At 45.0% G+C, this 26,247-nt stretch overlaps 1 protein-coding gene across 7 annotated transcripts in view; it reads left to right on the plus strand.

Moving 5' to 3' along the window:
• KCNK2 (potassium two pore domain channel subfamily K member 2) overlaps window positions 1-26,247 on the plus strand; it is a 209,851-nt gene that overhangs the window by 148,752 nt on the left and 34,852 nt on the right. For all 7 annotated transcript variants that reach the window (XM_056568323.1, XM_056568325.1, XM_056568321.1 and 4 more), the window contains 2 exons: window positions 559-745; window positions 4,259-4,398. In XM_056568323.1, coding sequence (XP_056424298.1) covers window positions 559-745; window positions 4,259-4,398 — 327 coding nt within the window. The remainder of the gene's footprint in view (window positions 1-558; window positions 746-4,258; window positions 4,399-26,247) is intronic.

A 26,247-nucleotide genomic window follows, 5' to 3' on the forward strand; every position in this document is an offset into this window, starting at 1 on the left:
TGCATATGCTAATTTTCGCATGTGCGAATTTCGGCTTATGCTAATTTTTGTATATGCACATTTTCGCATATGTTCATTTTCGCACGTGCGAATATTCGCATATGCGAAAATAAAACGAGAATATTACGAATATGCGAATATTCGCGAATATGGCGAATATTCCTCCATTTATTCGCGAATATTCGCGAATTCGAATATGGCCTATGCCGCTCAACACTAGCGGTCACCCAGGTTTTTTTTGGATTCTTCCTGGACTTCTGACCCCAGCCTTTCGATCTTGACTTGACCTAGATGATACTTCCTGTGATGACTTTATCATGGACAACTATAATAGTAACATGAAAATGTCAGATCTTGGAAGAAATGTGAGAAATATTTCTCAATGCTTTTTACTTTCCTGCCTGCAGAAAAAATATTTCAGATTGGACGGGGATTATTAATCCCAGCAGGCGGACATATCTATCAGCCGAGCACAGGCTGTTCATTTAATATGACATGATAATATATAGGAGCCCAATATCATTTGTGGTAATAGTTGTGTTTTATTTGTCTTCACAGAAATGGAATGTAAGTCAAACGAAAATTCGTATCATCTCCACCGTCATCTTCATTCTGTTCGGATGTATCCTCTTCGTCGCCATCCCGGCTCTTATTTTCCAGCACATTGAGAACTGGCATACATTAGACGCCTTCTACTTCGTGGTCATCACTTTAACCACAATTGGATTTGGAGATTATGTGGCCGGTAAGTTGTCGGTATCATAAAGTCATACCGTCCGGAGAGTAGACAGTATCCAATATCCTTAGTATAATTCCATATGCCCTTTGTTTTATATAATGCTAAGTAATGGACTTGTCACCGATCCCCTCTAAATTAAGCTAAACTACTCAATTGTTTCTACTGGTATAATAGGGGAGGTGTGACTGACAAATGATGGAAGCAGAGAGCCACAGATACAATCTAGGGATCATTCGTGTGGCCCTCCACGCATGTGGCTCGAGCTTTCTGATAGGCTGTAGGACAAGTGTTGATCTAGGACAAGTGTTGAACCATGTAATATGGACCTTAGATATTGGTAGTTCCTACTTGAGGGAGTAATGGTAGCCATATTCACTGCCTTACCAGTTTTAAACCTAAAGAGGGACTCCGCTGCTAGGCATCTTATCCCCTATCCACAGGATAGGGGATAAGATGTTTGATCGCAGGGGTCCTGCTGTTGGGTACCCCACGATCTCTGGCAGGTTCCTGTGGCAGTGGTTGTGACGTCACGGTCATGCCCCCTCCATTTATGTCTATGGGAGGGGCCAACACGCCCCCTCCCATAGACATGAATTGAGGGGGCGTGGTGTTACATCACGAAGGGGCGTAGCCGTGACATCACGATCAAGGCCTCCGGCTCCGAGCGTTCTGAACAAGTGCCTTAGTCATCCCAGAAGGAATTATACTAAGGGCCTAACCTCTAGAACAAATAGCATATAACAAAAAAGATCCAAATGAATAAAAGGTTAGGAGACACTTACTGGGGTGCTGTGCAAAATCAGCTTTTCTTTATTTTAAAAGGGTCTTCCAGGAAAAAAAACTTTTTTTTTTTTTTTTTTTTTTATATCAACTGGCTCCAGAAAGTTAAACAGATTTGTAAATTACTTCTATTACAAAATCTTAATCCTTCCAATAATTATCAGCTGCTGTAGTTGAGTTGTTCTTTTCTGTCTGGCAACAGTTCTCTCTGCTGACATCTCTGCTTGTCTCAGGAACTGCACAGAGTAGAAGAGGTTTGCTATGGGGATTTCCTTCTACTCTGGACAGTTCCCGAGACAGGTGTCATCAGAGAGCACTTAGACAGAAAAGAACAACTCAACTTCAGCAGCTCATAAGTACTTAAAGGATTAATATTTTTAAATAGAAGTAATTTACAAACCTGTTTGACTTTCTGGAGCCAGTTGATATATATATATATATATATATATATATATATATATATATATATAAAAACTTTTTCCTGGATAACCCCGTTAAGGTGTAAAAATCATCACACAGGGCTAAAAGTCTCATGGACACTGTGCACCACAAACAGGTTACAGCTGTTTCTCACCACACAGGACGTTTCTTCAGATCTTCCATTCATTTGGATTCTGCTGATTTCTCATACTTCACTGGGATTTTAACACCTGAGATAGGATGTAGTTCTTTATTCCTTGACCCACACTGCTAGTCAGCCCTGAAACCATGAGTAAATAGCTGTGCATATCGAGACTATCTGTATTACTATTGCATTAGTTTGATGTAACCAATAAGGACAATTGTTTTGTAGAAATAAAGAATCACATCCCTCATGCACCCATACCCCTTCCCTTTATCTATCCCCTCCATTTTTGGTTGAACTTGATGGACATGTGGCTTTTTACAACTGTACTAACTAGGTAATTATATGTAAAAGAAAAATGAACAACAAAAACAAGTAATATGCTCCACCGTCAGTTCAGATGGCCAGCACTGTGGGGTATTGTCTTGCATACTTGACAACAGCCCCGATTACGGCAGAATAGATGCCCATCCAGAAATGTAAAATGCCTGCCCAAAAGTGACTTTGGGAGTGTTTCTGCGCAAAGACCTCAAAGACAATCTGTTTCCGCTACCAAAAAATGTATTTTTCTTTTACCATTGTATAGCCTCAGGTGACCTGATACCAACACTACCCAACCAATCCCCCCCCCCCCCCAACCACCACCAGCAATGACTGAGATGTAGAGATTTTACTGTTTCATTGACTATCTGCACTTTTTTCCTCAAGAGTCAAATGGGTGGGAATTTCATCCAAGAAAGTGGTGTGAATGGTGGGCTCAGGTCACATTAAACAGACTCAGGGGTGTGAATATGAGGATGAGTGGGCTGGAATCAGGCTCAGGGGGTGGGAGTATGAGTCTAAGGGGGCATGAATCAGTTTTACACTAACTTGAGCTTGCAAGCTGAATGTGAAAAAAGGAGAGAGCAGAGCTTCTTCTAAGAGTAGTATGTCTGTAATAATTCTATACAGTAGGTGTAGATATGTACACCGCTTTGGGTGTCCACTCACCTTCTGAGGTTGTGTACCAGACACAACCACCTTGTAGCGCTTGTCAGTATTTGTATGGAGATGCCTCCCAGGAATCAGCTGGGGGTTCCCCTTGCTGATCAAGGACATCAGGTAGACAGACAAAAAAACGGGATCTGTAGGCGCGTACCGCAAGGAGAATCAAATATCCAGTTAGGATAACGGTTGTTTTATTGCCCAATCTTAGACGCGTTTCAAGGTTCCTACCTCTTTCTCAATAAAACATAGGCTTCTGACATGTTTAACAAACAGGTGCTATTTAAAATGGAAAAGCCCGCGAGTGAACCGGAACCGCCCCGTGTGAACAGCACTGCTCAGTGACGTGGCCGGCGCACTCAAACGGGTAAACATAAAGTGTGAACAAATACACATGGTTGTAGAGAAAGTAAAAATATTACCCATCTGATTTTACAAACATTTAAAACATATATAAAAAAAAAAATAAGAAAAAAGCCATATCTATTTAATAGTATATGTACAAAAAACATAAAAGTAGGCCTTAGCTGGCATGCTGCCGGCTGATGGAATAGGTAACCCGTACCTGTTTTCGCATTGTTGTAGTGCTGTGATGCGTGTCTATACACCGCAGCACTATGCCCGATTGGCCAGCCACGTCACTGAGCAGCGCTGTTCACACGGGGCGGTTACGGTTCACTCGCTGGCTTTTCCATTTTAAATAGCACCTGTTTGTTAAACATGTCAGGAGCCTATGTTTTATTGAGAAAGAGTTAGGAACCTCGAAACGCGTCTAAGATTGGTCAATAAAAGAACCTTTATCCTAACTGGATATTTGAGTCTCCTTGCGTTACGCGCCTACAGATCACGGTTTTTCTTCCATCTACCTGACTAACTTGAGCTTAGCATTTAAAATCCTTGTTAAAATAAAGTTCCCGCCCACCTGACTATACTACAGAATGATATGATATTTTTTATACTGACCACCGATCCTCTGTAAATGTCCCAGTTTGGGATTTTTAATGTTGGCAAGTATGTTCCTGTTCCAGCTTAACTCCATTAATATTGGAAAGCTGTGGCCCACTAGATAACCCCTGTGGTCTTCTGTTGGACCAGCCCAACCCTGCCTTCCAACGCCTCGGTCGGAACATGTCAACTTCCACTACATTTGCATTCTTGTCTACTGACTATGTTCATCATTCTTCTTGTAGGTGGATCAGATATAGAATACCTTGATTTATACAAACCTGTGGTATGGTTTTGGATCCTGGTTGGCCTTGCCTACTTTGCTGCTGTACTTAGCATGATCGGCGACTGGCTGAGAGTGCTGTCCAAAAAGACAAAGGAAGAGGTAAGTGTCTAAAGAGGAACATAGAACAATATACGACAAGGCAAGGGTAATAGATCTTGTGTCCATTGGGCCGGGCCTGCTTGTCTTCCTTCGGATTATCTTATTTCCCGTCTATTTTGCAAGCACCGCCATTCTTCATGCTTCCATCTATGTATTACAGGACATGACCCTGAAATGTTATTTAATTTTTAGTTTCACATGGACTTGAGATTATTTTCATCTTCCTTTTGAGATGCTGAATTTGCCCGAGGACACACATAGAGATCACATTGATTTACTTCCAATGGAATAATGTTCCTTTGTTGTAAACTAATTTGACCGAATAGCTAAACTGAAAAGCCTCCCCGATGAGAGATTACACGCAGTGACTGTATAGCACGGGATCATGCTGCTGTATACAGTCTCAAGATCTGTATGAAGAATATCTTGACAGCAGGAGATACACAGTGCAAATCTGCAAATCTGTTATATGCTTCCTTAGCCTTCTATGTTCCATTATTTAGCCATGGTCCCCCAGAGGGTCCTCTGCATGTCCAGCCTCATGGGGTCTATGAGGTCCAGTGGTCGATCAACTCCACTAGAGCTGCCATTGTTGAACCAATCTCTTTGTCCAATCTTTGCCAAATGCTGGTCATGGCACTCTTGTTCTCCCGATATGGGACCCCATGTGCACTGTGCACTAATGCCTATAGTAAGAAATCCCCCCCCCCACCCTTAAGAGTGTTTATCTTTCTCTTAAAAAAAAAATACCTGTTGCTGACAGTTCTGCTATATATATATATATATATATATATATATATATACACAGCAACAGAAGAATGCAGCAGCACACTGCCAGCACAAGGATATAGGTGCAACATGAATATGCAGTTAAAACATGGAGAGCTATACAGCTATGGTGTAATAGATGCAAATGTGAAACTATGAAATAGTGAGGCACTTAGCTCGCAAATTTGTCTTCGCCGGCGGTCAAATAGCTTGGACCGTCCCACCGCGATAAGGTAGCCTCCTGGGACGGACCCTACACTGTGAATATGCCTCTGTGTGAACAGTTCAGTAAGCACGGCAGGATCTGGAACATCCAAGCCACCTTATATACACACCTGATAGAGGTGGGTGGGGTGCAAGGCCAACATGGAGGTAGCCACTCCCCCGTATTCTTTGTCTATATATATATATATATATATATATATAAGAAAAAATAGGGCGGCACTCCAGCGATCCAAATGTACAAAAATACCTTTATTCACCCAAGTGAAGCAATGTTTCGACCTTCTCAATTAGGTCTTTTTCAAGCATCATTCTTAATACCTCATTGAGAAGGTCGAAACGTTGCTTCACTTGGGTGAATAAAGGTATTTTTGTACATTTGGATCGCTGGAGTGCCGCCCTATTTTTTCTTGGATACATACCTGATTGGGACACCGTGGTCGAGTCCAACATAGGACTGAGCACCTGCTTAGATCCGGGGATCTGAATCCCACACAGTGCCACTCTACACTTGGAATTTTTCACACACACATATATACATATATATATATATATATATATATATATATATATATATAGAGAGAGAGAGAGAGAGAGAGATAAAGAAAAATTAGATAGATAGATATGAGATAGATACATATGAGCTAGATAGATAGATAGATAGATAGATAGATAGATAAATATAGATAGATAGAACGATAGATATGAAATAGATGGATGGATAGGAGATAGATATGAGATAGATAGATATGAGATGGATAGAAAGACATCAGATAGATAAGATAAATAGGTAGATATGAGATAGATAGGTAGATACATAGATAGATTGGAGGTAGATAGATAACATGGAGCTTTCAGGAGGTTTTCCTTTAGGATAAGGGATAACTTGCAGATCAGTGGGTGGTCCTAGCGGTCGGACCCTCACCAATCCCCAGAGCAAAGTAAAAGTACAGCGACGAATGATCAAAGCAGACAGCACATGTGCGTCCACCATGCCTTTTATTCTCTATGGGCTTTGTGATCATTGCCAAGAGCTGCACTCGGCAATATTGGAAAGCCCAATAGAGAATGAATGGAGTGGTGGGATCTCCAACAATCTGAAAGCTCCTGTGGATAAGTCAACCTTTACATAAGACGGATAACTTCTGGTTGAGTAAGCTACTTATATATTGTGTATGTTTTGGTGTGTGTTATACTGGCAGTTTTATAGCTTGTCATGGTCACCATATGGATGGGGCTGCAGCTTTATTCCACATTTTTGTTGCTCTGTACAGCGAGTGTCAGGACGATTTACTGCGCTTCATTTGCATTTCTACGGTGACTGCTGTTCCTTGCCTTATGTTATCTATATACATGATAACCGCTTCAGCTGGGAAATTAGCCTGAAATGACTTTATTGTACAAAAATGGATTTGGCACAAAATCTAAATGTGTAAATAAATGATGCTGAAACTCGCACCTCGCATATCTCCTGGAATATCCTGTTAGTACACGTGATGCCTGGTTTATGAAGTCATAAAGCTTTGTAGGTTATGTAAAAATATTTTTCTACTGAAGGTTTATGGCATTGTTTCCCAACCAGAATGCCTCCAGCTGTTTCAAAACTACAACTTCCAGCATGCCCGGACAGCTGAAGGCTGTTCAAGCATGCTGGGAGTTGTAGTTTTGCAACCGCTGCAGGCACCCTTGTTTATGGAATGGTAAATTACTTAGAAGATAGATAGGTGGACACAGTAGAGCTACTGAAATAAAACAGCAGGGGGTGCTATTATTAAAATAATATGTGGTAGCTTGGGGGTGTAAGGTATATGTGGTGTAGCTGTGTGGTAACTAAAGGGTGCTAGTTTAACCCTTATCATTTGGGACGCCAGGGTGAGGGCTCCTCTATATATGCTTGTCCTATCGCCACCCGTCCCAAGAGCGAAAGGGAGGTATAATAAATGATTGTCCACAACCGGAGGGTTTTCAGAAAACTGTCGGAACTTTTACTGCAGGTTTTATGCAACATCAAACATGAACAGTCTTTGTACAATCAGAGTCTATGAGGATCCTGACAGTTGGTTGGGACCTTGTGAGTTTTAAGCTCAGGAGATTGATATGCGCTGTTCCGCTGGATTTAGGGGATTGAGTTTAGGTCCAGCAGTCACGCTAGCTGTAGTGGGGAGTTGTATTATAACTCACGGTTTAGTATTATCAGACTTCGGCCTGGTCTTGTCTTTATAAGTTGCCCGGATCTTTTCTCTCTGCTAGTCCGGAACCCAAGAGATATGCTGCTTGCTTTGCAGTACAGGAACAAGAGAGCAAGAACAAGAGCACCAGAGAGCAAGACTGCAAGAGCGCAAGGATTGGCTGGCAGCTCCCTTATATGAGCAGGGGCTGGCCTTGAGCTCAATGGTCCATACCATCTGTCATTCACTTTACAAGGAATTATGGTCTAGACATGTGACCACACACGTGACCTAGGAAGGTCCTTCAACATACTCTAATAGAACTAACACTAGTCACATGACCTAAGGTCCTGCGACACTATATACACACAATTAAATATACATTTAAACATCACAAAATTGAAGAAGGAAGAGGCGACTAGGGGCTATCCCACCAGGAGGACTCTACTGAAATGAAGTAGCTCTGACTTTGGGGACCACCATACAAGGTACGGTATACCATACAGTATCGGGACACCACAAATTTATAAATTAAATAAGAAATAATGGAGAAAGCTCGCAGTTTGAAGTCCATCGATTTCGACGGTGCTACTCTGCAACTCATGCTCGACCTGTCATGGGTTACTCTACAAAAACGCAGACTTCTGAGACCCTTGCTACAGACCTTTAGGGAAAAGGAGTAGCGATGGGGATATCCATTTTGCATCACAGCAAGAAGAAATGGCAGGAGCTTCAATATGAAGACTTCTCAAGACTTGCAATCTTTCTGCATGGCTTTAGACATTCCGATTCCTGAGATGCCAAATTGGGAATTCAATAGCAATAAGAGAAAAAGTTGCGGAGCACTCACGCGATGACTGTATCCAAGGCTGGTAGGTAGACATTAGGGATTGACAGATATCGATTTTTTAGGGCCGATACCGATAATCTGTGGCCTTTCAGGCCGATAGCCGATAATTTATACCAATATTCCGGTATAAGTTATCGGTTATTTCTCCACCCCCCTGCCCCGAAGAAGCCGCTGCAGATCATTGATTCAAAGCGGGTGCTATAAATCAATGAACTGCAGTGGCTTTTGCTGGGCCAGAGACCGCCGCCGCCCGCTTCTCTCCCCCTGCCAGTCCGGGGCTCCTCCCAACCACCGCTGCCCCAGCGCCCTCCCCACTGCACCGCACGCCGCCGCCCCCCCCCCCCACCGCACCGCACCCTTCCACCGCCGCTGCCCCATTGCCTCCCCCATCCCCGGTTTTATAATTACCTGTTCCCGGGCTCCGGGGCCCATGCTACTTCTGGCTCCCGTCCTGAGCTGTCACTGTGCGCACTGACGGTGACGTCGCGTTGGGGAAGTCACTCGTCATTACGCGGTGCAGCGCAAAGCGTAACGCAGGACGCAGCAGGAGCCAGAAGTAATGCGGTGCGGTGGGGGGGCAGTGCACGGTGCAGTGTTCGGTGCGGTGGGGGCGCTGAGGTACGGTGGGGGTGTGGGGGCAGTGGGGTGGTGGCGTTGGGGGGGGCGGGGCATTATCGGATTATCGGCAAGGTAATTGCCGATACCGATAACGTCCAAAATCGTGAATATCTGCCGATAATATCGGCCAAACCGATAATGGGTCGATCCCTGGTAGACATCAAAGGATTTCTTCCATTAGCGGGGAGGCATTGGATGTTCCGGGGGGAGCCTCATACACTGATGTCTGCATTAGCACCTCCTGACATTCCGGTCTCCGATACATCGTCCCCAGTTTAAGTATTAACATTCCGTTTCCCCACAATTAGACGGACACTTTCTATAGGTATATCAGTGCCGATTTATAGTGCTCCTTTTCCAGTCTAAATTGGGAATTTTTGCCCCTTCCGCCATCTCCACCACCCGTTTGGTCCAAAGTAGGCCCTCAGAAGAAGGAAAACTCCCATGCTAAGACGCCATTGAGACGTAGATCTCCGCACAGAAACTTTCCTACCTGACCTGCATCTGTGGTGGTCTTATAATACTTGATTACCCAGAAACGTGATCTACTATGCTAGAATAGAGTGTTGTGTAGGTTTCTTTGTGGGTTTTAATTCCCTACAATTTATTTTCCATGGTTATTACTAAGATTTCCCTACATTTTCCACTTTCCCTACACTTTGCTTTTTTTTTTTTTTACACATGTTCTGATCTTTGGGGTTTTCCTCAGCTCAAATCCACCACATTTTCTGTGAAAACCTTAGTGAATATGTTGGGTTTTTGTGAAAATGTTGGGAACACGCCCCTTTTTGGAGACCATGCCCCCTTTTCCCGGCTGTCACGCCCCCTTTTCGGGTTTTCTTAGCAAAATGGAGAGTTAGTCGGGTTTTTTCAATTCTGGCGCAGACAGAATTTCTGGCACAATGCGACAGAATCTGGCGCACAACCCGAAAAAGCATGTCTGGTTTGCAATAGTAAATGAAGGCCAGTGTTTACCATTGACTATAGTCTAACCCATAGCTTAGATAGTGTTACTGATATATACTTTTTGCATATGTTCTTTTATAGAGAAGTTAGGCTTTGTCATAATTGTTGAAATAGAGAGTGTAGGGAGACGTCTTACTGACTACTTATACCTGGATAGTAGTCTACCTTACACTTTTGCCTCTCTCCCAACATATGAGGAGTTCACTCACTCCCTTAGGCTGAAATCAGCTTTAAGTATATAAGAGTACGATTTAGTAGGATCTCCTCAATTTAGAGGGTCTACCCCCCTCTTAGTCCTGGTTTATTATCCATATTTTTGCGTTGTGTTGTGACCTCATTCGATACCCCTATTTGTGTTGTGACCTCATTCGATACCCCTATTTGTGTTGTGACCTCATTTGATAGCCCTATTCCAATACAAGTGACCAGTCTCTTCATTTCCTCTTTCTCCGGACCTTTAAAGATGAATTACAGGTTGGGAATAGATCCCCGAACTATTTTTCCATAAGCGGTAGGACACTTTGTACATTTATAAACGCATACTCTATGATTCTATCATGGCGCGTTTCATGACATTAAATGTTAAAGGCCTCAACACAGATGTTAATAGACGACTCTTGCTTAAAGAGTTGAAATCTAAAAAAGGTTGATATTGTCATAATTCAAGAAACACACCATGACGAATCTAGTTTCTTCAACTTTGCTTTAAAGCACAACTGTCATGAACTCCCTCTGTCTTGGGTAGCTGTATTTACTATGGGATATTGTTTTAAAGCGCAACTGTCATAAACTTGGAGCTATATAACCTACACACAGCCTTTGTGTCTACAGTAGTGTTTTTACCTTAATTATCTCTGCTTTTATCACCCCGAAAAATGGTTTTGATAGCAGCCGCACACAGTCAGATAGGGGTGGCGCAAGGTTTGCTATCCCCCGCCACCGACACGCCTATCCCCTGTACGTCAGCTGGGAACGCTGTGTGAATGACACACCGATCCCAGCGCATGTGCATCTTGGCTTATCCCCCGTGAATGCCACAGCATGTTATCCTGGCAAGCGCTCCCTCCCGCCGCCTGCCTCCACGGTGAACCCGCACGCTCTCTGCTTCTAGCACTGCGCTTGCCAGGATAACACGCTGAGGCACGTGGGGGGCATAAGCTAAGATGCGCATGCGCTGTGACCTGTGTGTGAATCACATAGCGCTCCCAGCGCTGACGTACAGGGGATAGGCATGTCGGCGGCGGGGCAAAGCTAACCTTGCGCCACGGCTATCCGACTGTGTGCGGCTGCTATCAAAACCATTTTTTGGATAGAGAACTAAGGTAAAAACACTACTGTAGACACAATCTGCACACAGTACAAAGGCTGTGTGTAGATTACATAGCCCCAAGTTTATGCGCTTTAAAACAATATCCCATAGTAAATTCAGCTACCCAAGACAGAGGGAGGGGTAGCGATACTAATATCACGTACATGCCCGCTTCAGGTGACTAGTTCTCAGGTGGATCCCAATGGTAAATACATTATTCTATCGGGAAAACTCTAACATACCTATTACTATCTGTACCATATACGCCCCCAATTCATCACAGATACCATTCCTTAACAGAGTCTTAACTAAACTTAATTCCACTTCCCCATCCACACTAATAATTGGTGGTGATTTCAATATACCCTTTTCTATAGTTATGGACAAGACAGTCTGTCCTTCAAAGCAAACCCACTCCTGCAGCCATACATCCCTCTACAGCCTTTTGCAAATTAATAAGAAAATTTCACCTTTTTGACCTGTGGAGAATCTGTAATGGCAGTAGCGGAGAATATACCTTTTTCCCACCCTCATTCCACTCAATCCCGCACTGACATGTTCATGGGAAATATCTTTGGTCTTCGACTTACTGAGAGCTAAGATTCACCCCATTACGTTGTCAGACTACGCCCCGGTGACTCCTGACTTGAAACCTTTGGATACTCCCCGAAAAAGGTGCCATTGGAGACTAAACAAATTTCTACTCAAAAAAGAAGAACATAAGATTTCTCTATTGACATGTATTAAGGATTACATTGAGGGATCGGTAAAGTCTAGCTCTATACTATGGGAGGCCCACAAGTCGGTTCTCAGGAGACATTTCCTTAGCATCACAATTGAAAAAGACGCTATGAAGGATCTTACCGATCTCAATCGTAAATTACACTCACTTGAGAGCTGTATGTCGACCTGCTCTTCCTTGAGAGTTTTACAACAAATAGTCTCTACACGTTACCGTATGAAAGACATTGAAATAGGTAAAGTGGAGAAACTTTCCTTCTGGATCAGATGGTCTCCCATATATCTATTACAAATCCTTTAGTGAGGTTCTTGCCCCATATAATGTATGTTGTCCATATATAACTTCTTCCTCGATACGACCCCTGTCCATTCTACCATGCTAGAATCCTTCATCACGGTCATACCCAAGCAGGGAAAATACCCCTCTGACGATAGTAGTTACAGACCGATTTCGCTTTTGAACTCAGATCTTTAAATATTCACTAAAATTCTAGCCAATAGATGAGGTAAGATTCTCCCCTCCTTAATAAACAAGGATCAAGTAGGCTTCACCATATACAGACAGGCCGGTGACAACACAAGGTGTGCTATAGATCTTATAGATATACTAAACAAGACAAGGAGCTCTGGGCTTCTTCTAAATTTAGATGCAGAAAAAGCGTTTGATCGCCTAAACTGGCCATTCATGATGCAAACGCTTCTCGCCTATGGGGTGACCGGCCCGTTCTTGTCAGTCATCACACATCTCTATTCCTCTCCCTCTGCCTATATTTGCCTTCCCCATGCCACCTCACCTAGATTATTTATCCAGACTGGAACTATACAGGGATGCCCTTTGTCTCCCCTCCTGTTCGTCTTATGTATAGAACCCCTGGCAGCTAAAATTCGGAACTGTCCCGATATTAATGGGATAAAAGTTCAAAATAAAGAATTTAAAGGGGTACTCCGGTGAAAAACTTTTTTTTTTTTTTTTTTTAATCAACTGGTGCCAGAAAGTTAAACAGATTTGTAAATTACTTCTATTTAAAAATCTTAATCCTTCCTGTACTTACTAGCTGCTGAATACTACAGAGGAAATTCTTTTCTTTTTGAAACACAGAGCTGTCTGCTGACATCATGAGCACAGTGCTCTCTGCTGACATCTCTGTCCATTTTAGGAACTGTCCAGAACAGCATATGTTTGCTATGGGGATTTCCTTTTACTCTGGACAGTTCCTAAAATGGACAGAGATGTCAGCAGAGAGCACTGTGCTCATGATGTCAGCAGAGAGCTCTGTGTTTCAAATGGAAAACAATTTCCACTGTAGTATTCAGCAGCTAATAAGTACAGGAAGGATTAAGATTTTTTTTAATATAAGTAATTTACAAATCTGTTTAACTTTCTGGCACCAGTTGATAAAAAATAAAAAATAAACGTTTTTCACCGGAGTACCCCTTTAAGATCTCTTTATTTGCGGATGACATGCTATTGACATTGTCTGACCCATTGATATCACTCCCATCCCTACTCACTGTCCTAAATGCATATGGGCGTTTGTCAGGTTATAAAATGAATAACAGTAAAACTGAAGCCCTTCCAATAAATAGAATTCCATCTGACCTGGCCCTACTATGGTCAAACTACCCCTACAAACGGCAAGACAATTTCCTGACATATTAAGGAGTGAGAATAACTTCTAAGTTCAATACTATATACACAAATAATTTCCCACAGTTTTTCCAAGACATGAGGTATTTAATAATGAAATGGACACCGCTTCCCTTGTCATTCCTAGGAGGAGAGCGGCCATAAAAATGTCGGTATTGCTTACATTTTTTGAATCTGTTGGAAACACTGCCGGTATCGATTCCACTCCATGCCTTGAGGAAATTTCAATCTTCCCTATGCTGCATTCACACCTCGTTTTCAGCCTACAGTTGCCGAATCCGGCTGTGGGGGGGGGGGAAACCGGATGCTCCCGTACCCCAGCCGGCGCTGAAATCCATTTACTTTAATGAGCCGACCGGAGTCAAGCGGTGACTCCGTATCCGGTTTCCTGACCGGACCTAAAACAGTAGTATACTATGGTTTTAGGTCCGGTCACAAAACTGGATTGGGGTCAAAAATTTGCCAATCGGACTCACTGTTGGACTCCAGTCGGCTCATTAAAGGCTGAAAACGAGGTGTGAATGCAGCCTTACTTAGATTTATATGGAAGGTTGGACGGACGCCATAGAGTAGCTATCTCGGTCCTTACAACGAAAAAGTCTCAAGGTGGACTGGTAATGTCCTTGAACAGAAGTCCTTAAAACACTATTACAGTATTTGGTTCATATTAGGAGAATACCTTCATGGTCTCAGTTTCTCCAATACAACAAATGGACCGAGATAGAGAAACTGTGGATCGCTCCCATACACCCATGTGCTTTAATATAATCCTCACCAGAATTACCCCAACCTAAGAATTTATTGGGATATATGAAATTGACTCTGAATATATGGAGGACAGTGTCCAATAAATACCTGCTAAAATCAAACTTTTCACCTTTAAAGCCATTCCTCTTTAATCCCCATTTCCCTGATAGTAATGTAATTTCTCCTTGGATCACTGTAGGATGCTTCCATCTAGCAGGTCTGGCAGATCCTCTCACGCGTAAGCGATTACTCTTTCATGTTCTTAAAGGGGTACTCCGCTTTTCTGCGTTTGGATCAAAGTGTTCCGAATGCTGGAGCTGGTGCCGGGGGCTCGTGACATCATAGCCCCGCCCCCTCATGACATCACTCCCCGCACCCTCAATGCAAGTCTATGGGAGGGGGCATGACAGCCGTCATGAGGTTGTGACGTCATGAGGGGGCAGGGCTATGATGTCACGAGCTCCCGGCTCCAGCATTCGGAACAGTTTGTTCCAAATGCTGAGCAGCGGAGTACCCCTTTAAGGAAAAGTTCCATTTACCTACTGAAGCAAATACATTCTACCTTTCAATAGTTAGAAAGGTCCCGACCTCTCCCTGTCCCGCTTCATTTGAATTTCACTCCAAGACCCAAATTTCTATATAAATAACATTTTAATTTCCCCAATTGATGGTACAGAATTGAGGCATACATATCTGAACAAATGGGACTCATACCTAGGCGAAACCCTATCACCTAGGTTATCCAGGAATAGAGTGTCAGAGCTGATTTAATCTAAAACAGCTCCACACCTGTCCTCAGGTTGTGTGTGGTATTGCAGCTCAGTTCCATTTGAAGGTGTAATACCATGGCAAAAGAAAACGAAGTGATCCAGCACTTGGAAAACAGAAGACTTTATTTTTCAAATCCTCTTAAAATGGTACAAGACTGTGGCACTTCACATGTTCTGAGGGTTCTTGACGCGTTTCGAGCGCATGCGCTCTTTGTCAAAAGATGTAGACAAAAGATAAAGGTGTAAAACCATGCACAACCTGAATTCAGGAGTGGTGCTGTTTTTTGTTGTTGTTGTTTTTTTTTAGAAATATTAGCTCTGTTTTGCCATTCCTGGATAACCCTATTAACTGCAAATAGTAGTCTTTGGGGGGCAGCCAACACTAAAGGGGTTTTCCAAGTGCTGGGCAAGGATGGTGTCATTGGGGACCATAAGGCCTTACCTTCTGAGATCATAGCAGTTTTGGAGACAGGAGAGCTTAGTAAGGTTGGTTGAACTCAGGGCCGGTGCCACCTTTAGGCAAGGTGGGCGCCAGTCTAGAGCGTCCATTGGCTAAGGGCAATTCCTGGCTGTCAGGGACAATAACTGGGGAGCCAGCTGGATGCAGACCATGGCACCCTTTACTGTCCGGACTAAAAGCTTTGGGAGGGAGCATGAAAAGTAGTGCCAGGGGCCTGAGGCTGCTGCTGCTAGGGTAGTGATCTGGGTGTTACCTGCTGGTTGCAGGCCTCCCCTCTCTCCATAGGCCTCTATCCTACTCCTCACTATAGCTGCCAGCTGCTTTCTCTACAGACGGGACAGAGGAGGCCTGGGAGCTAAAAGGAGACAGTGCCCCACATTGTGTAGTGGCCGTGCTGGGTTACTGCAGCTCAGAGCTATAGTAAGTGCATACGAACATCAAATTCATAACTTTGAAACAACTCATCAATAAATCATCTAAATTATTCTATTAATACAAGGGTCTCAATTGATAGAGCTCCTCCAAGCTGATCATGGACAGATTTTCAGAGGCTTCTCTTGTTTGCAAATAATATTCAGCAAAAAAAAAAAAAATGTGTTATAACTTGATAAAAAAAAATACTCCTAAAATGTAAGACTATACAATCCTGCACAGCCGCTTTGAAGCGGTTGTGCAGGATTAGAAAAACAGCTGACTTCTTCCAAAAACAGCACCACCCCTGTCCTCAGGCTGTGTGTGGTATTGCAGCTGAGATCCATTAAAGTGAATGGAGCCAATTTGTAATACCACACACAGCCTGAGGAGGTAGCTGTTGGCTTAAAACTCATTTTTCTCGATAACCTCATACAGGTATATACTCACCCCAGGGGTACAAGAAATAGAAAGCCATGGCCAGACTTCCCTCTCTTAAAAGAACAGTAGGATCGGGTATTGAAATTCAACATGCCTGATCATTTTTTCACTTTAACAGATGACAATCTGGAGGCCCCCATACACAATAGATTGGTAATAAGAAATTAGAAATAGCTGTAATATCACCTTTATGACAACATAGAACTCTTTCCTCTTGATGTTATCTGCAAAACCAAGGACCTTTAAAGGGGTAAATTTTGTTCAGAATGCTCGGAGCCAGAGGCCGTGATCGTGCCGTCACAGCCACGCTCCTTGTGCCGTCACACCACACCTCCTCCATTCATGTCTATGGGAGGGGGCGTGTCAGCAGACACACTCCCTCCCATAAACATGAATGGAGGGGGCGTGGGTGACATCATGAGGGGTTTGGCCGTGACATCACAACCACTCCCTCAGGAACCCAGCGTTTGTTTAGAACGACTAGTGCTGCGGGAGATCGCGGGGGGCCCCAGCAGCGGGACCCCCGTGATCAGACTTTTTTATCCCCTATCATTCGGATAGGGGTTAAGATGTCTAGCAGTGGAGTACCCCTTCAATGAATATCTTGGAGTATGGAATTCTGTGTACAGTACTGGGCACCAGTGTACAAGAAAGATATAGTGGAGCTGGAGAGGGTTCAAAGACGGGCAACCAGAGTAATACGGGGAATGGGAGAACTACAGTACCAGAAAGATAGGATAGGGGATAAGATGTTTGATAGCGGGGGTCCCCCGCAAGTTTGCATGCAGCACTCACCTGTGGGAGCTCCACACAGCGATGCAGCCTCCGAGTCTGCCGGGGACATCACGACTCCGCCCTCAGGTGATGTCACGCCCCGCCGCCGTAATGCAAGTCTATGGGAGGGCGCGTGATGGCCGTGAGTGCTGCATGCGACATTGCGGGGGTCCCCAGCTGCTTTGGATAGGGGATAAGATGTCTTAGGGCCAGAGTACCCCTTTAAGGGCGACCTAATAACTATGTACAAATATATCAGGGGACCGTACCGAGATCTTTTCCATGATCTATTTATACCCAGGACTGTATCTATAACAAGGGGCCATCCTCTACGTCTTAAGGAAAGAAGATTTGCACACCAGCACAGACGGGGGTTCAACTCAGTAGGGATTCATTAAGGTTATAGATTGAACTTGATGGACTATGGTCTTTTTTCAATCTTATGAACAATGTTACTATGTTAATAGATGCTAAAGAATAAAGTCTACTCATTGGACCAAGTTGTGGTGATGGGTATGGAAGGGCAGATGTTATTAACCCTTTGTGATTGTGATGCCAGGGTATGGTTGACCTGTACACCACATGAGGTAGACCAGCTTCACCTTTAACAAGGTGTTAAAGTCCATAAAGCTCAGTTTGGTACTAAGGAGATGCAGGGTGAACTTAGAGAAGCTTATCAGCTTGCTGGTACTTGTAGTTGTAATTGACTTAACTGAGGCAGCCACGCTTGACTTTAGCAATTGACAGGCTTGACTCTGACTGACTACTTGGACTTCTGTAGTTTCCCCACTGTTTTAGTTCCTACCTTGCAGCTTTGACTTTCACTACAGGTGCAGGGGTTAACTTGCAGTAGAAGCATGGTTGTAGTACTAAGCCTCGGGCCTCCTTTCGGATCACACAGACTTGTCAGCTAAGACTCTACTGCACTGGCTAGCTCCTACCAGCTAAGGTGGTAGCAATATAGTGATCCCTTTGGCCAGATAAGTCACCTGGTTCACCTTGCATACCTCCCCTTGACAACAGGGTTTTTAAGAACATTATTTAAAGTGACAAACACCTCAAAAGATTAACCAACATATGACTGACCTGAGAGTTTATAGTCCTTAGGAGGGATGTGGACCCAGCAGAACACTGGAATAGAAGCCACCACACAGGACAGGCAGGTGTACAGAATAGCAGATTCTGTACTGGGCCACCACAAACTCCCCCTCTAAAAAGAAGCCGTCCTGGAGGGCAGAGGATATGAAGCGACCTCTGGGGCCATGCAATAACAGGAATACTAACAAAAATAGTTCCTGAGGCATTTGTACGAATGTCCTTCACAGGGCTATAATATAAAATTAAGAGTTCATGTGGCGTTTCCCCCCCCCCTCCCCCCGAAACAATAGATTAGTAAATGTTCTGACTATACATTAGACAACAATGACATTCCCCCTTACATGCAATTTCAGGTTATCAGGTACTCTCTGTGGCCACTCAGAAAAGTCCTGTGTACAGTGGACAAGAAAACAATTAGTATTAACAATACACATTTTATGGACTGAAGTATTTATGTATACTGACTATGAGATAACAGTCCTAGCTTAACACTGTACATGAGTTAACTTTTTGTACACAATGTGCAATATATACATTACTCTCTATTATACATTTGTAGTTATATCAACTCTCTGCAGTAGATATGTTTCTCAAGACTAAACAATTCTGACATAATTATCAGGGTGGGCTGCAATATAAGCCCTACCCCGAAAATAAGACCTAGGCCAGGGGTAATCAACTGGCAGACGTGTACCTGTCCCCGGCTGCTAAGCAACAGAAGGAGATCCCGCCGCCGCCGAGAGCTGCAGCTTCCGTACAGTACAAGTTGCGAACGCTACCGTATGAAGGTAGGGAAGTGCTGGTCTCTGCTGGGGATGAAATGTGTACCGTAGTTTATTATGGCAGAGGGGTGGGGGCACTGTAGGAGTGTGGAGGATGACGGGGGAAGGGGAGGATGGGGGGCTGTAGGAGTGTGGAGGATGGGGGGCTGCAGGAATTGGAGGATGGGGGGCTGCGGGAGTGTGGAGGATGGGGGGCTGTGGGATGATGGGGGCTGTAGCAGTGCGGAAAATGGGGGTGGGGGGTGCGGCATCCTCTACATTGCTACAGCCCCCCATCCTCCACACTGCTACAGCCCCCCATTCTCCACACTGCTACAGCCCCCCATCCTCCACACTGCTACAGCCCCCCATCCTTCACACTGCTACAGCCCCCCATCCTTCACACTGCTACAGCCCCCCCCCATGTTGTTCAAGGTACATACCGTAAATAAATAAGCCCTACCCTGAAAATAAGCCCTAGTGTGTTTTTTGTGACTAAAATTAATATAAGACCCGGTCTTATTTTCGGAGAAACACGGTATTACACTTTTCATTACTGACTATTATATACTGACTAGTTGCCTCTCTGTATCTAGCAGACGGTTGACCTTGAGTAGACCGCTGAGACCTACGCAGCACCACCTCTTAAGGAATGGGATCCGGAGGGAGCTCTGGAAATGCAGCAGGTGTTTCTTCTACATAAGCCGGAACTTCTTGAGCAGGGACGTTCACTACTGGTTGAACAGGAGCCGGTTGAGCAAGTACCACCTCTGGAGCTCTGGGAGCAGGTACATAGACTGGAGCCAGAGGGGACAAGACAGGAGCTGGAGGTTAACAGATGTATACTGGTTGTGTTGGCGAGAACATGGGGAAGTCCATAGAAGAATGTATCCCTTCTCCCGGAACATATTCACGAACATGCGCCACAGGTGGAGGGGGCGGTGACTGCACCAGCATTGGCAGGTCCTCCTTCAAGCAGAGTTTGAGACAATTCCTGTGAATGACTTGTGGTTCACGATCAGGCTTTCGTACTTCATAGACATCAGACTAAGGGTACAGAATAGCCGTTATCGTGTAGGGTTCGGTCTCCCAAATAGAATCCAACTTGTTTGTCCTCGGAAATTTCTTCAGCCAGACTTTATCACCAATACGTAAGGGTGTGGCCGCTGCATGGCGGTTGTAGTCGTCCTGTTGTCTCCGTCGGCTTCCTCCATTTTCTTGTTAACGATCTCCTGAGCCTCATAGATTCGCCTTTGATGATCCGATGCCCATTCGTGGGGTGGCAAGGGAGAGTTGTCAGCTGGGGCTTTCAGCCCGAAGGTTCAGTCCTTAGGAAGCTGTCTGTGCCTCCCCATCATCAGGTAGAAGGGTGTATACCCAGTGGAACAGTAAACGGTGTTGTTGTATATCTCTATCAGCTCAGGTAGTAATTGAGGCCACTCGTAAAGGCGTGACACAGAGGCTGCTCGCAGCATATGGATGAACACTTGGTTAATCCTTTCACTCATTTTCTTAGGGGTGATAGGTGGTGGTTCTGAGCTTCTTACAATCATGGAATTAACAAAGTTCTTGGAATAGTTTGGTCTCGAAGGCCGGTCCACGACAGTTAAGACAGACTCTAGTAATCCCAGCTTTGTACCCACTTGGACTAGAACATTTGGGTGACCATCTTGGCTGTGAGATCTTTGACTCGAACAACAATAGCCCACTTGGAGAAGTGGTCGACCATGGTGAGGGCATAGGTGTACCCGGTAGGAGCCAATTTCACGTGACATAGCACAACCAGCTGGTTACATCTGTTGCTCTGGATGGGATGGAGGGGCGCCCTCGTGTGTTTTCATCCATTCTTGGTAACGTTGCAAACCGAGCATTCACTGCACCACTTCTCGACATCACTCCCCATCCCAATCCAGTAGAATCTTCTCCGGACTGTGGCTTCTGTCTTATGGACTCCGAAGTGTCCCGACTGGACATGGTAGGCGTTGAGGACCATAGCCGCATCTCTTTTAGGAACCAGAATCTGATGTAGTCCGTCACCGGAGACTGGATCCAAGGAATTGCGATACAACAGTCCTTTGTGCACAATTAGTCTTCTTCTCTGACAGCGCAGTTCTTTCAACTCATAGTCACAATGGGCCCACCGCAGTCCAGTTGGCACCTTCTTTGCCAGGAGGTTATCCATCAAATCTCCCAAGACTCAGCTTTCATCTTGCAGAGTCTAGAGATCCTCTTTAACCTTCTCTGGCCTTGGTTCACCCTCGACCAGGTTAGTGACAAAATTTGGATGTAAAAACTGCTGATAAAATATCTCCAGATCCTCCCACTCATCTTTTTGGGGTGGCTCTTCTCCTGGGGTCCTCCGAGATAACACATCGGCATTGACATTTGACTTGCCGCTTCTATACTTGATAGTGAAGTTGTAGTTGGCTAACCTCGAAGCCCATCACTGTTCAAGAGCGCCCAGTTTAGCGGTGTTCAAGTGTGCCAAGGGATTGTTATCGGTATAGACTGTAAATGGTGTGGCAGCCAGATAGTCTTTGAATTTCTCCATCACACCCCACACCAGGGCGAGAAGCTCCAACTTAAAAAAGAGCTGTAATAGTCATCTATCTTCTCTGCTCCTCGCAGATTACGACTGGTGTATGCAATCAGTCGTTCTTGACTATCTTGGACTTGGGACAGGACAGTTCCTAGGCCTTCAAAACTGGCATCAGTATATAGCCGGAACAGCTGACTGTAGTCCGGATACGCCAAGATGGGTGGCTGTGTCAGCAGATGCTTGAGAGCTTGGAACACTGTCTCTTGCTCTTCGGCCCAATCAATAGGGAGTCTTCCATTATAATTCTCCTTCGCCGTTCCCTGCAGGAGTGCTGTAAGGGGTGAATCCCAGGGAGCTCCTTACATCTTTCACCGTGTGAGGTGTAGGCCAGTTCTTGACAGCATTAACCTTTTCAGGGTTTGGCTGCGCTTACAACATGGCCCAGATAATGGACTTGGGGTTTGAGCAAGTGACACTTTGGTCTTTAGTCTTTAGTCTTTAGTCTGTGCTTGATCGGGACTTGAAAGACGTCTGACAGATGACCGAGGTGTTCCTGGTACGACTTGGAATACACGATGACATCATCCAGATATAACAAGACGCTTTGGAAGTTCAGATGTCCAAGGCACCTTTCCATCAGACACTGGAACGTAGCAGGGGCATTGCACAGCCCAAACGGCATGCTCTTGACATCAAACAAACCCATGGGTGTCATGAAGGTGGTTTTCTCCCGATCCTCCGGGGCCATGGGCACTTGCCAATACCTGCTGGTTAAGTCCAGGGTGGAGAAGTAAGCAGCAGACCCGAGGGCAGTAATTGACTCCTCAATTCTTGGTAAAGGATAAGCATCCTTATGTGTGACATTGTTCAGTTTCCTGTAGTCGACACAGAAACGGGTAGTTCCATCCTTCTTTTTGACTAGGACGAGTGGCGCCACCCAGGGACTCTGACTTTCTTAAATCACATCCGCTTCCTTCATATCAGCCAGCATTTTCTTGACAGTTTGATACATGCCGGGCGTGACCAGACAGTGTCTCTCTTTGATAGGCGGCGTATCGCCTGTGAGGATACGATGTTGGATCATCGATGTTTTCCCAAAGTCCGTTGGGCACTTACTGAAGGCTTCATGGTGCCTCTTCGCAACATTCACAACTCCATTAACCTGGTCCCGAGTAGTGTTGAGCGGCATAGGCCATATTCGAATTCGCGAATATTCGCGAATATATGGACGAATATTCGTCATATATTCGCGAATATTCGCATATTCGTTATATTTCCGTTTTATTTTCGCATATGCGAACATTCGCGTATGCGAAAATTATCATGTGAAAATTAGCATATACAAAATTTACATTTGCGAAAATTCGTATATGCGAAAATTTGCATATGCTAATTTTCGCATATGCGAATTTTTGCATGGCAGTCTCACACAGTAGTAATACAGCCTTCTTTACACCACACAAGCTGGAAGCAGAGAGGGATGATCACTGTGATGTGTACTGTGAAGAAAAAAAAAAAAAAAAAAAAAAAAAAAAAAAAAAAAACGAATATTCGTAATTACGAATATATAGCGCTATATTCGCGAAATTCGCGAATTCGCGAATATGCGATATTCGCGAATAATATTCGAATTGCGAATATTCGCGAGCAACACTAGTCCCGAGGGGTAGTGGCATCCCCTACCTGGAGCTGTGTCCACCAGGGTTCCATGGGACCATTACTGGATCCTGCAGTGACTTGAGCCGCTCGCTGTCGGGACACCAGACGTTCAGTCACGATATCTCTTGACTCGAGGAGGTACAACTGGGCCACAGGAGTATACTTGGGCAAGACAGTAGCGGAATCAGACAAGTTCACTAACCGTACTAGTACTCTTCTGTTCGAGACAGTGACGAGGCTTCTCGCAGCCCGCACTAAGTGATGATCTGCATGGGTTCCAGCAGGGTATGATAATCCCGATTCTTGACTCCGGGAGGTGCACGGCACCATATGACGTTGGGTTGCAAGGTCACCGACCTGATGTCTTGGACTCGTACTCTGCATATCTCGCCTTGTTTGTTGGCAAACTTCTGCTCCACCTCTAGGACTTTCAGGTGGTGCTGCATAGCCTGCTGTTCTGAAGGGGGAATATTGGAAAGAGAGGCATACAACGCATCTACAATCTCGGTAAAACAATTTCTCATAATGTTCATCCCCAATATGAATTCAGCAGACCCATTATCTGTCACATTGGTTACAATCACTCCCTGCCCTGTGAGTACATGTTCTTCCAATTGATTGGTTGGCTCCCAGTATCCAGGTCTGGGGACTTGTTGCCCATTACCCGCAATGACTCTGACATCAACATCCTCACGCTCATAAAATAGACTAGTGTCCTAATGTTGATAGAAAACACGCTTAGATATGGTAGACACATGTGACCCTGTAACTATTAACACCTCTTAAGGTACACCTTCGACAACAACCGTTACAAAGGAGCAGGATGCAACATAAAGTGAGAGTCCTGACTTAGGTCGTTCAGGGGTAGGACCTGATGACTGTTTTCATGAGGGCCGGTCCTCGACCTCAGGGGGAATCAGTTTAAATCCCAGCACTGCATTTTCCAATGGCCGGGCTTGTTACAGTGAGTGCAAATAGGTCTCTGAGTCCCAGAATACCTATTGGGTGGAGAATTACAGTAACTGGGATTGCGGGGAGCAGTAGCAGGGGGAGGTTTCCTGGGTAAGGACGGTTCACAGTAGAGTGGAGCAGGCTAGGTGGCAGGCTCCTTGACAGCTTTAGTCAGTTGCTCAATGTCCTGCCTAACACTCTGTAAATCTGGGATCGTGGTGACTGGCAGAGTAGGTTGCACTGTGGTGGGGACAGGGGGCGGTGATGCTATGGGCCTGGCCGTCGTCCCTAAGGGGGTTCCGGAACAGGGGCAAGGGGAGCACAAACTTCTTCTAATTCAGTCCTGGACTCTATTACTTGTATAGCCAGTCTCTTTAAGGCAGGAAATTACATGTTATGGTTTTGGACTGCTAACATTCTCAGCTGGGCCTTGTCCCACTTATTATGAGCCGCATCAATAAATCTGTCCATTAACACTTTGTTGCCCTGCTCGGGAGTTATACCATCTAATCTCTGGACAGCCTCTAGGGCATTCTGTAGGGCTACAGCATACACTCTCAAGGTCTCACCTGGCTTTTGTCACTTTTCATATAGCCAGAGATGTGGGTTGCCCTTGATGGAGAATGTGACTCAACTACCTGGTACAGTCCTTCAAAAATCTGCTCCACCGTCGCCTTCTCGGATACTGGCCATGTGCGGACTTCCTCTAATGTCGGTCCCTGGAGTTGTCCCGTTAGTAGTTGACAGAGTAAAAGACAAACAGGCTCTGGATCCTCTCTTTGAAATCCCTCAGGGTGAAGGGTTCTCCATTGTAGGTAGGAAGGACAGGATTCCCCATGAATACCGGTGCGGTTGCTGGAACACCAGGGTTGTTGATGCTGGAAGAAGGCAGGACACTAGCCGCTGGACCAGGCGGCATGCTCGCCGCGGGAGATGGAGGGGCGCTGGCACCCGGTTGATCGGTGGTACTTGGTTCAGACATATTGTAATCAATAGGGTGCACTGTCGCTTTAAGGAAGATGATGTAGGTTGCCCTTTAAGATAGTTGAAGAGGTGCTGCAGCAGCTTGGAGTCTGCACCTGAACTGTGGGAGGATAACAGCAAGCACTCCCCCTCTGTGTTTCAGGTACCCATTGACAGAACTCTTGTTTAAGATATTTGCAGACAGCACACTATGTTTAGCAGTAGACCGGAATGGCTGGTACCTTCGTGGGACACTGTGCCGAAGACTTGGGGGACTTCCAGAGTGGCGGTGTTATGCTATAGCGCCGGGGATAGATGCGACAGTCGGCAACTCTTTAAGATGGCTATGCCCAGGGAACTTCCTGTTTGGGTCCGGGCAGAAAAATCTTCCCCTGTGCAACACAAGGCGATCCTTTTAGTTCTTCCTCGCTGTGCTGAAGAGGCGTCACCGCTGGGGACTGACCCTTTAGGGTGAAGCAACACTGTACTGATTGCGCAGATTGGGTCCCGCAGACTAATTGTGCATATAACTTTTAAACACAGACAGTCCCATACAGATCTTGGTGCAATTTTGTCACACAGCCATGCAGTTTTGCAATACTGGACACAGTTCAGACTGGGGGGGGGGGGGATATTTTCGCGTAAGGCACACAACCGTATCCTGTTCGTTAAGCCAAAAGTTGTGGTAACGGTTATGGAAGGGCAGATGTTATTAACCCTTTCTGATCGTGACACCAGGGCGTAGTTGACCTGTACATCCAGAGTGCCTCCAGCTGTTGCAAAACTACAACTCCCAGCTTGCTGGGAGTTGTAGTTTGGCAACAGCTGGAGACACCCTGGTTGGGAAACACTGGCCTACAAAATAGCAGGAATCACTCCACTCCTGTGGACACATTAGGTTGAAGTTTTGAAAGGGAATCGAAGGAATACTAGGTGGCTGCCATAACAAGTATGTAACAGCAATGGCTACACGTAGGAGCAGTAA

The sequence above is a fragment of the Hyla sarda genome, chromosome 3 (genome assembly GCF_029499605.1).
Source record: "Hyla sarda isolate aHylSar1 chromosome 3, aHylSar1.hap1, whole genome shotgun sequence".
Classification (NCBI taxonomy): domain Eukaryota; kingdom Metazoa; phylum Chordata; class Amphibia; order Anura; family Hylidae; genus Hyla; species Hyla sarda.